This window comes from Schistosoma mansoni, chromosome W (genome assembly GCF_000237925.1).
Source record: "Schistosoma mansoni strain Puerto Rico chromosome W, complete genome".
Lineage (NCBI taxonomy): Eukaryota > Metazoa > Platyhelminthes > Trematoda > Strigeidida > Schistosomatidae > Schistosoma > Schistosoma mansoni.
The window spans coordinates 49,664,525-49,677,068 of record NC_031502.1 but is presented as its reverse complement, the minus strand read 5'-3'; the positions used below and the strand labels follow the sequence as shown (position 1 = coordinate 49,677,068).

General features: G+C 35.8%; 2 protein-coding genes across 2 annotated transcripts in view; one reads left to right on the top strand and one right to left on the bottom strand.

Annotated features, from left to right (window-relative positions):
- Nucleotides 1-983, top strand: part of Smp_204260 (uncharacterized protein) — a gene marked incomplete at both ends in the record, with an annotated part of 2,067 nt that extends 1,084 nt beyond the window's left edge. The window contains one exon of the mRNA XM_018790013.1: nucleotides 849-983. Coding sequence (XP_018655398.1) covers nucleotides 849-983 — 135 coding nt within the window. The remainder of the gene's footprint in view (nucleotides 1-848) is intronic.
- Nucleotides 984-4,489: 3,506 nt separating this feature from the next.
- On the bottom strand, nucleotides 4,490-11,901 carry Smp_096250 (gcn5-related). Its single transcript, XM_018790012.1, has 3 exons — nucleotides 11,868-11,901; nucleotides 7,706-7,921; nucleotides 4,490-4,820 (listed from the first exon to the last, which is right to left on the bottom strand). Exons 2-3 carry the CDS (start codon nucleotides 7,847-7,849, stop codon nucleotides 4,605-4,607), a joined length of 360 nt encoding a protein of 119 aa, XP_018655397.1. The 5' UTR covers nucleotides 7,850-7,921; nucleotides 11,868-11,901; the 3' UTR covers nucleotides 4,490-4,604.
- Nucleotides 11,902-12,544: the final 643 nt, after the last annotated feature.

The window sequence follows — 12,544 nt, the reverse complement described above, 5'->3', positions numbered from 1 at the left end:
ACTTTTGATCACATTTCCGTTTGTTTAGTATGTAACTACTATGTATTGGGACGTATGTCTATGAAAAAGTCCATTTCAAGCCCCAACTTTTAATATATTTTTAGGAATATTTGTCAATATTAGAACTATGTGCGCCGAGTATAGAGAAGACATTATATGTGAAAATTATATTTGAAATAATCTCAGCGATTGAAGTGTAAATAATTACGTCTCGCCCAACAAACATGTCTGGACCTCTTCAGGGTTGTAATTGAAACCAAAATTATAATTTATTTTAAATTTCAATCGCTCAAATTATTTCAAATATAATTTTCATATATGTTTTATTATACTTGTTTTACATCCGGCATGTTGGGCTACACTACACTGGGTCTGTGCATAGCAGACAGTTGAGAATAGTTCCAGACGCTTGAAATGAAATATTTAGTGAAAATAACATACTGATACGCAGCACTCACCCAATAAATGAAGGAAAAAATGACTGAAACTGTTGAATATGACATGCCTACTGAGTATTGAAAACCTAGAGGATAACCTCAGCAACTGCTTTTAGTGGTATTAATCCAGAAAAACTAGGAGTACGGGAATTCTCGCTATACTAAACCAAGAGTATTTGGATATAAACTCATTGATTACCTAACATGGTAACACTAATGTTAATACTAGTACCAATAATCACAGTAGTAATAATAATAATTTCTGATCAAATAGTTTATTCCGATAACACGGGACCATTTATCGAAATGAATTCATCAGTTTGTAGGTCTAACTTAGTATTCGTTACTCTATTTCACAAACTGTCTAATTATCATTACGTACATCGTGTGTTTTTTTTGTACATGTTTCAGCAAAAGTCATTTTATGATTGCGCAAACGTTCAATGTCCATTGTTACAAGATGCAGACTTCCCACCTCATTTCGATGAAGATTGTGTATTACTTTCATCTTTAAACATGAAATTGAAAGAATCCCTAATACACTAAGCAAAATTTGATGGAATTATTACAAACAAAACGTATAGAAAATGTATTTCTCAACAGTAAATATTGTATCAAATGCTCGTCAATAATATTTAATAAATCTATAATTTTACTAGCGATGATTTTGCCTACATTATTTAAGATGAATAATAATGAGTTAAGAGAGTATCAATTTTAGTTTAGATTACTGTGCACGATAACAGGTCACAGAATGATGCATTCTATTTGTCCACTTGGTTAGTTTTCATTCGGTTCAATTTATGAGCGTCTAGAAGTAGGGCGAATTTCCTGTTTAGATAAGATGGTGGTTGGAGGTGGTCAACAGGAAACCCTGGACCCGGGTCTCGTGTTACTTGGCACTCGTCAGCAAGGTGTACCTGTAATCTTGAGGGAACTGGTGCTCCCTGACGGATCCGACCCCGTGTCACTCAGCTTCACAGTCAGGGACGTTACCACTGAGCTGTCCGGGCCGCGACCGACCGAACTTGACACGCATGACATTGATCACCGCCCAGTGATCAATCAATTGTGAATTTCATGTTTATTTGTTTCGAAAATTATGATTTACAAGTCCTTAATTTATCATCATACAATGACATTTACTTGTAACTTTCTGATAATGATCCCAAATACTAGACGGAAACCGAAATTAGTTATAGACATGAACATTAGTCATATTTAGGTTGAACAACAGCTATATACTAACGCAATATATAACTAGAAGAAAACATCACTTCTCCAAAGCTTTTATTTGAAAATATAAGATAAATTGTTTAAAGAATGATTAAATAAATATGGGGTCACTGACCTTGGATATCAAATCAAAAAATAGTATGGTAAAAGTACCAACTAGTGATAACAGTTCATTAGGTAAGATGAAATAAAAAGTGACATTTAGGAATTTGGAACGTGACCAAAAAGAATAAATCTGATTATGAGAAGCTCCACTATTATTATTAGCTCTCTACAGCAATGCTAATTCGTTCACCGTCTGTTGACTCTGGTAATACGCTTCATGAACGTCTACACATGCAATCAATTGCATTATGCACCAGTTTCATTGATGCTGATGTTGCTATATAATGATAACCTCAATAGAAATATAAGCGAATTGTCTCCAGTCTTACTACGACAATACATGTACGAATATGAGAACCAAACTTCAACGAGCTTGGTTACTACTTAGAATGAAACCAAAACTCTTTTGTTAACATTAGCTCTATGAATGTATCCATCTACCTAGGCTATAAATGTAGTTTGTAATTAGCAGATATCTATCTCCCTAACAGGAGTGGACCACCAAGCACTCCGATTATCAGGTCGATTCAGCCACGTGATTCGGTCGCAATTATTTCCACCTCCCATGAAAATCTTAATGGCGAGTAGAGAGACATCCGTAATTTCAAAATCTGTTTCCGATTTTATTCAAATGTGATAAAAAAAAATAAGAAGTAGCAGTCATACGGCTTTGTTTAATGGAACTAATGGGACATTTTACGTGAATTTAAAAAAAAAACGTGATTCCCGAAGTAGGTTGTGTAACAAACTACTTCAATTCATGACTAAAGACGCTCTAAAAATAGACCTGACTTCTACACAGTTGGCTACAGATGTTACTCGATCATCAAGGGATATTCTACACTAGATACGACAGTTACTTTAGTTCTTGTAATGCACCATAAACTGAGACCGATTAAGCAGTTTTTGGTACTTAAAGTGCTCTACTATAACTAACATGATCTCCTGGTTTCTTAGAAGACACTAAACGTACTATGAGAATGGTGTACCAATAAATGATTTACAAGACTCACGACAAAATTAATCTGCATTACACCGTCTCCAAATCGAGTCACCTAGTGTCTGTTTACCTTTGAATGCGTACATAGCGGAGGTCAATGAATGTTCATAATCCGTTCCCCACACTATGAGATAGAACTTCCGTACAGAATTATCGAAATCATTTCATGTTGATTTTAGGGCCTTTTCGGAACATTTACAAACTTCAGCTTGTATTTTATAAAAGATTTTGGGAGTGGTTTGATTTTTCGATAACTTCCATATCTCGCTGAGGAAAGTCAATTAAGTGGTTAGAATTTTCACGGATATCCTCCTTGATTGAGTATCTTAACGTTGTATTGATGTTAGTCTAGCGCATCTACCTTAGAAAACAAAAAGTAATCCGACGTTTTCAATAATAAAACAGATATTATACATAACCTTTATGCTAAAGTGCTGAGTCGAAACTCATTATGGTGGGTCGGGGCTATATAATCATGTAGTTCTGATTTGCCTTATCGTTATAGAATTAATACTTATCCCTTTGACCAGGAAATATCAAGTGGTAAAAATCCAAAATATAGTTCAACTAAACCAGTACTGTAAAAAGGTACACAATATTGGATTCGCGGTCCACAACGGTATAATGGTCATATCAAAATTGACTCCTGATATCCTTGGGTCTTTAATAAGTATCCTTACTCTAAGTCAGGACAATGCATCTATTTGCATTAACGCTTAGAAACTAAGCATCAGGATACGTGGCTCCCAAAGAATGAATTCAAATTTTCTAGGAAGATGACGTTTCAAGGTTATTTTCAATGAAGGACTGGTTATCATATTTTAAATGGTTGCTATCTAACTTTAGGTACAAACTTCTACATTTCTCCATGGTGCGTCTCCACATTTAAAAGATAAATGTAATATGAATTGGAAACACTGAAAACAAACCAACAGTACTTATTTTGTTGTTGCAGAAAGACTTGCTGAGGAGTAAGTACATACCAGTCCTAGTATGAATTACAAGATTATTTTAGCAGCCGAAAACTAGGATGCACTTGGTGCCAAAATCTGAAATAGATGCAGTAAGGCGGTCAGAGACTAAAGACTCTAAATAGTGCTACTATACCTTCTTCTTGTACCTGTCCTCACAACAAGTTTTCCTATATTTCCAAGCCATTTCAGTATGAGTCTACACTTCTACTATTTAATTACGTTACGGATTATTATTACTATTATGCAAATTGTGTTTCTAGAAATAAATCTACGAATTATTCTTCAACAAACTGTTGATCGATAGCCTGCATCAATCATACAATGAGTAAGAGATGCTGACGGGTATACACTAGTAGTTAAGATATGATATAATTATCCGACGGGAACAGAAATACGCTATTAGTTGAAAATCTGGATCAATTTTTTGAGGGGCACATATCTATATTAACGAGTGAGTTTGTGAATATATCTGATTTGGTTTGCCAATACAGTTTCCTGATAACTCATAGTCGTCTTACGAAAATTAGCAGGTCAGGCTTGTGTATAAATGTGCACAACGGTTTTAGAAATCAGACGACCGCCCAACAATAATAACGAACTACCAACTCCTGTTAGTAGACAATTATGTTTATATATTATTATTGCGAAGTTTTGATAGACGACATTAACCATGGAATTCTTTTGCAATTTATTTACATACAAAAGAATACCATCTGCTCAATTATTTTATCATTTTGATTGAATGTTAAGTAAATACTACAATTTTGAAATAGGATAATGGAAAATTATAAATTACAAAATGTATGCACTTAAAACAAGCAAATCAAATTTTATAATCATGGAAAATAGTGTTCAATAACGACTGAGCACTGTTTGTAGACAACTGTCGATTAGCATTGCATCTTGTTCCATTTTCATGGACCAACATTCAACATCACCTAGTTCTTTAAGAACATTACGAATATCGGAAACAAGCTTCAGCCATACATTGACATGGTTTTGATAAATATGTAATTGAGTTATTAACTCTTTGAATTCACTGTTTAGTCGATGCTGATTTATATATGCCTAAAAAAAAGACAGAAAACAAGTTAATGTATGTTGTATTAAATGGATGCTAAATATTGAATATAATATAAGCTTATGCTCAATGTTACTAAGTTGTTTGAGTTTTACAACCAAAAACTAAGGATTGTTGAAAAATGTTCTAGTATAATAAATGACATGATTGGGCTTAACTCTCGTCAATCCACTCTTAAGATTTGCTCTAAAGCTGTCAATATTTTAGATATTTTTATTACACGTCACTTGTGTATTTTTGAAGTTCCATTGCTAGTAATACAAAACAGAACGAGACAATTTTTAATCCGATTATGTTGGCGGAATTTTAGCCCTTTTCCAGGTTTAGAAATGAGCATACTTAATAGTTCCTGCTTGATCTAAAGATCTTATTTGACTTTGTCAGCAAAAGTCCTGTGTAGGTGTTTAGCTGTAACAGGAGGGTAGGACAATAGTACTTTGTTTCTAGAAGATTGTCAGACAAGTTGTCTCATAAAGTAATAGTAACAAGGTGTTCGCCAACAATATCTACTATCAGTATCTCAGTTCAACAATACTACAAACAAACAGACAGAAACAATCATACAGATAACATTTCATGGAAATCTATTTACTGTTTGAAGATTCACAAATTCTCCTCGAGTTCTCTATGTACTCGGATGAAATTCAGGGTTGTAGCATCTTGAGAAAATATTAGTTTTATATTGCACTTGTCAAAATAAAAACAACGCTTCCTTCAGCAATGACTGCTAGCAACATCTAACTTATGAACATTGTGATAAAATTAAATGAGTTTGTAGATGGCGTCTAGTCGTGATTGACCATGATCACCACTACAATAAGATTACGCGCCAGAAAAACGAATTGATTCCTTCGATAGCTCCAGAACCAGAAGGCTGTTATTGGTCCAGATAGGATATATTTATTGGCGATCTCGTGGTATCGAAAGAATAACGAGACATGCCAAAGAGTACAGGCAAAATGGCAGAGCGTAAGAAAGTTCGAACAAACAAGATGAACAACGGAATGAAAAGTGTTTTTGGTACAGTAAAACAAACAAGTACAGTAAAACAATCACTGGTACAATTGGTTATAATAATAATTGTTTTCATTACACCGATCGCGTTCTCGTCATGAAAAGTAGGTCACTACAAGTTAACCAGTTACAGTGACGCTTATGATTGATTATATTTTAACACTTGCATAGACATTTCATCCGATGTTTTCTACATTACCCAACGTACGTTGTAAAGCCATTTGACGAGTGTACTTTGTATCAGTCCGTTCTCTATTACTTAACGAGCATTATCTATAGCCCCAGGATATATGGGTAGGTTGTGAGTATTCTACATAAATCACCACGATTTGGGAATCTCAGCCTGAACTGACGTAATTTCTCTTAAATTTTGTAGCTTGAACAAAGAAAAATTTACTTTACAATTAGGCAATTAATACTAGTTTACGCAATTGACTTTCCTGATAAGCTAGACTGTCATATGCTACTCTAATTAAATTGACGCCCACGGTACTAACCAGTAAACTTCTATCCTGAGGTTAGGACTTTGTATTCACCGAGCAAAACTACTGATAAATCAAATGAGCTTATGCCCAGTCAAATGCACAAGATAGTTATTCTGTTGGTTTAAGGCAATATTCGTGTTAAGTAAACTAACAAGCTTCTAACCCACACAATATGGCAAAAAAACAAACTGTTGTTTTGTATAAAAGAAGTTGAGACAAAATGCCAAATACGCTTTATCAGATTCAACTGAATGGTACTAATATGTTAAGAGTATTATATATACAAACCAGTACCAAATGCCCACCAGTAAATATGTGAACACTATAACAAACTAACAAATCATACCACATCAAACATCCTATCTCGGTTTTATTTCCTATGGAGTGATTAATGAAGCTAATGTTAATGTTGAATTTGCAGTTAAAACAGACGGATGATTTGAGTGACACAAACGAGAATGGTAGATATCCCCAGAAAAAACTTTCTTGGCTGATTTGATTACCAATCATCACCTAGTAATAAGTAAGTAGACCACTATTATTATGTGTATGGGGATCTGGGATGTGAATGAACACTTGAAGAATCATTACAAAACATACCAAAATCCACTCATATTTGAAAGTGTTTTGACCTTTTTTAAGTGAGTTCCCTTAATATTTATTACTTAAGTAAGTAATAAGTACTAAGGATAAGGGTCACACATCTACCGGACATACTGCAATATGACCACTTCTTCTCAAGCTTTTCCATAACAGCATGGTATGTTTGTTCACTTTTACCCATATGAATACGAAAAATAAAATTATAAATAGACTTGGTATTTCGTTCAATTTAACAACCGTTGAACTATCTGAGGATAACCTAAAACAAAAGAATACTCCAATCTTAACGTACAGTCCCAAAAACTGTGAATGAAACGACAATATAGCCGCAACGTCGAAGGGAAAACTGAACTGCATACATTCCTACAAATATTCAGAAAAAAATTATGACAATACTTCGGACGAAAAAGATCCGTGGGAATTGGTTTGTGATATGAGTGAGAATGATTATGATTTAGAAAAATATCCAAGTTACACTTGATTTTAATTTACACGAACAAGAAAACTTTCTATTTTTTTCTACAAAGCCCCTAAAGTATTGGGTGAAAAACACTACCCATTTTTGTGTATCAGTAGTCTTCAGGCAAACAAAGTATTTCTGAACTCTATCGACAAATCAAACAATCTAAAAAAATGGGCACTTTGCTTAAAGAAAAAAATATATTGGAACCTTAAGGAAGGAGAAAAAACTGGAGAGCAATGGCACCAACAAACAGAGAAAAACACCTATTTTCAAAACCAAAACTATAAGTATGAATAAATAGTATTACTTTTGATACATTTTCATCGATTTTGGTTAATAATCCATTTGTCATTTCATCAATTGAAACAAGCATAGTCCGCTTTTTCGTCTCCAGCTGAGCTTTTCTAAGGGTCTTTTCATGTTGGTATTCCTTATAAATTAGAGATAACATTCAATACTCCACCACGAACGCTCTTGGATCAATCAGTTGACCTAAGGCAACGTGTAACTGACATCAAGTCAACTGAGAAAAAGATATGGGAAAATACCATAAAATAACATTGATTATAAGGCTCTTATAGATTAGCTCACATGAGTTTGTTAAAAAGTCAACTCTTCATACCGTAATAAATCGTCAAAGCATGCCGATAGATTACTAGTGGGTGTTAGCAATCAACTTTTTGATACCCGTCATCGTCTGCTATTGTTGACTACCTGTAATTAGCCTGATGTTCGTGCAAGGATAAACTTAGGTCGTTCGATCCATATAAACTCGGATTATGTAAAACATTTAAAACAATATCGATTGGTGAGGGGTTACAACCTAGGTTGTTACACTAGTGTAGTAGTCCCGGAATCGGCCATTGCCTCTTGTAGTTACACTCATTGTACACCTAGTGCAGTAAATGGTATAGTCTAGGTTCTTTTAACAAACTTTAGGTGGTGCTACTAACGAAATGTCTCCACCTGTTCATCTCTCAACGAAGCAACAGCTAGACAGAGTTGTAATTGAGATGATGAATGGAGTTGACATAACTGTTAAGAAGGCCAACAGAATTCTGAAACTTTACCGAGTGTAAATTCCTGAACTGCCCATGTCCGTCTGAAATGTACTTAGTCGTTGCCATAATGTGGAACCCAAGTTTCTGGATACAGGAGTGCACTAGCACATTGGACTGAAATTAGGTTTGCTGAGGATTTCCGAAATTCGGCTACGCAAAATTAGTTCCAGTGAAATGAAACTGCAACTCAACTACGATAGCCTGTTGTTGTTCAAAAGCTATAACCAACAGATGTGGCCAATCCTAGGTCGTCTAGTAAACCTGCTCCTTAGTGAAATATTTATAGTTGGTATCTATGGTGGTAAAGTAAAACCACCCGATTTTAATGAAATGTTCACAGCACTTGTAACTGAGTTACAAGAGTTGCTGACAGCAGGCTTCATATAAATAAGTGTCAATTACATTTGACAGTAAAGTTGTGGCTGTTATTTGTGACACTCCAGCTCGTAGCAAAGTCAGGTATGTCGTTGGACACAGTGGTACAGCTGGTTGTGACAAATGTAAGACTTTAGGGACACGATTGGGTGGTCAAATGACTTTCCCCAATGGTGAACACGACTTGAGAGGTGATGTCACTTTTTGTAGTAGGTTCTAATCAATTCATCATCGTGGTTCCTTAGAAAATCTACCACTAGATATGTTGGAAGTTTTCCCGTCAGAACCGATGCACATGATATATTTAGACGTAACCAAGAAATTAATTTCCTTATGGAAGGATCTAGCCAGTAAGCGACTAAAGCGGATGGATCAATTTATTTACCCATCTATCAGTGTAGCCATAGACACGTGACATGCGACTTTCAAAGGAAATGTCGTTCACTGCATGAAGTTTCTGTTTGGAAAGCAACTGAATGCAGGTTGTTTTTATTGTACTTAAGTCCTGTAGTTCTTCACGATAAGTTACCATTAGCATTGTACAGAAACTTCCAACGTCAATCATTATCAGTATATTTATCACACCCAAAGTCGCACACTATATTCCCCAACAGTGTTCACGTTAATCTGAACAACTTATTGGGAACACTTAATCTATAATATGCATAGTTTAAAGCACATTGTTGAATACATCAGTGAACATAGCAATCTAGAACCACTTTCTGCCTTTCTTATCGAATCTTATATGCGAAAAATTAGGCGTTCAGTACACTGAAGATTTGCGGCGGCTAAACAAGCTGTACAGCGATATGCCGAAGTTTACTTTTAAAGTCTACTGAGTCAGGGCATGTCAGACAATGTGACTGAGTCTGAGGTCAGTTATGATTTCTCTAAAGAAATCATTGCTTGCAAAAACTCAAAGTTGTCAGCTACCAGGCCTAACAACATTGTAATTTCAAACGGTCATCCGGGGCTCATCACACAAATTACTGATGGCGGCAGGATTAGGTTTAGTGCACTCCACAACCCTTCGGATTTCTTTACTAAGCCCTTTCCCTCCAGTACTATAGGTATATTCAAGCATTCTATCGTAAGCCATGTGTACGTGGATTAGACTGATATATATTTTGCAAGTGTATTTGTATACTAACACAACATTACGAGGCTATCATTCCCCTATTGCATACATTTTCATAGAGTGACATTATTTCTCAAGGCCTGTCGCAAATATAAGAGTTTAGTGTAGTAGGTCTGCATGTTGCTTATTGCTTTTGCATCGTTCACCGTGCAGTTATTAGGAATGTTCTGGAGTTCATGAATGTAATAATTTTATAATTTTGAATGTCATGGCATTGATTTTTAGCATCAATCCGGACGGTATATCATGGTGGACAAACTGACTGCTTACATCAGAAGCTCATCCATGGGTACCTGCTTCAGTTTGGGCAACTGGGCAGTATAATAGCCCTCACACAAATCAAATGAGATTTGTGCGGCGCATATATATCTGGTGCTTCCTTGTACCAATATTCATGTGCTTAAATAAATAAATAAACATCCATGGGTGCGGAGGACAGGTAGGGCGACAACATAGACACTTCAAGTTGCGCATTCCCTTTAAAAACACCTGAGGAACTGCAAACTATTGAAGCCGCTTTGAAGGAGCACAAGTCTCGTGGCCAGTTCGTAAGTTGTGACAGCTTTTTATAAAATTTCAGGTAACCAGATTGTCCGAGATCGTAGATAATGATCTTTAAAAATCAACCAAAGTGTGTCTAACTTGCGTGCTGACGCCGGAACTGACAATTACTTACACCTAACATGGGACTAAAAGTAAGATAGGTATCAGTAATTACAGAATCTACGGGACGATTCAAAGTAAATTCACGTCAGTCTTAATATATTTATAAATATTCTATGTTCATGGTTTCGAAGTGCAACCTGTCCGGAGAAAGAAATAACAGAAGCCATGGATGTCGCAAGCCAGGCCTTCTTACACAACGTAAGCGATAAAGTAAATAAGCGTGGGTAGCGATCCAAAGGAAAGGTGGACTAAATGCACTTTCGATCTGTAATTGAATACTTGTTTGTTTTTATATTAGTTTCTGATAAACATTTATACTGAAATAATTATTTCCCATCTCTTATTTTCAACTGGCTTTCCAAGTGTTCACAGACCTGACTGTAAGTTCTTAATTCAGCTAACATTATTGTTGCACCATTGGTACGTAATCAACCTTTCACATAGCATTATGTATTCATAGGCTGGATGATTGCTCTGACATAGAGCATTCGTTTATCTACTATTAATAATTTGGCTATTTTGATACTGCGTTTGTAATACAGAAGAGTAACCTTTTTTTCCTTTTGTAGAACACTGTGGATGGAAGTTCAACATCAACCTGATGTACGCAGTGGAAACGCACTAGCAGTTGTTAAGAATTCGAAGACGTCATTTGTTAATGGACAATTTGTACTTTTCTAAACTTTGATAAACATTTTCATTTATAACGCATTAATCTTTTACTTACGGCAATGCTTATCTATCTCGACAGACCGGTTCTTGTTACCGACTATGGTTCAATTGCTTTGGAACTGCGTCCGCTTTGCGAAGTCAACTAGAAGTAAAATTGAGTAGGTGAGTAGTAACTCTTGGGTACATGTTATGAAGTCGACAGGCTTTTTTGTACGATCGGTGGTCTTGGGGTTTTTCCGAATGCATTATCGGGGGTAACCCGAAATCGTGCAGAATTTCCACAAAATGAGAAAGAAAATATTGGAGTGCAGTCACAGAGCGTAGTTGAGTTTCCCCAAAGTGTTATAAGATTCTGGGGAAAATTTGGGGGTTTTGTGCCATTTCCCCAAAATTTTCTATAACGGCTTTTCCAAAATCTCCCCAAATAGGGAGGTTAGGTTTGTCAAACAAATATACTAAATACAGTGTGTAATATAAGATTTGTTAACTCGATGATTCGAAGCAATGTTTTGAAAAAACTTATGAGTAAATACTTGTAATTTGTAGGAATTCCTTACTTTTGAAGATTGTTGCGAACGCAAGAATAAATCCAAAGGGTTGCCGAAAAACATACTTGAGAACAGGCCATTGTCCAATATCTTTCACACACAATCCCGATAACTCCCGAATTTTCAATACTTATTTCCGTCTTTAAAATTCTCTCCTGAATCCCATCAGACGATGTCACTCTTTAAGCTTAAAATCAGAGCTTGCTAAGAATATGGGGTTGTTAGTCACAATTAGATACACAATAGACCCATGCTATTAACCATTAGTCGATAAGTACTTTGGGATATGCCAACCGTAATGTGTAACCAGCAATGTTACAATCCCAGCACGACTACAGGACCACCTGTATTCTCAAAAGCACGCCGACTGACTCCCGAAAAGCTGAGGTTAGCTAAAAACGAATTCGACTACATGATAGAGTTAGGAATCATTCGATCATCGAACAGCCCATGGGCTGCTCCCTTGCACATCGTCTCTAAAAAGGACAGCAATGATTGGCGTCCAACTGGTGACTAGCGGCAACTGAATGCAAAAACCGATCGTTACCCGTTGCCTCGCATTCACTATTTGACAGATACCTTTGTAGCTGTAAATAATTCCCCAAAATCAATAGCTCATTAAGTGTTCGACATTGGATGCTAACCACGTTGTTTAAGTGGACTTGTTTAGCTGAAGGCTTTCGGTC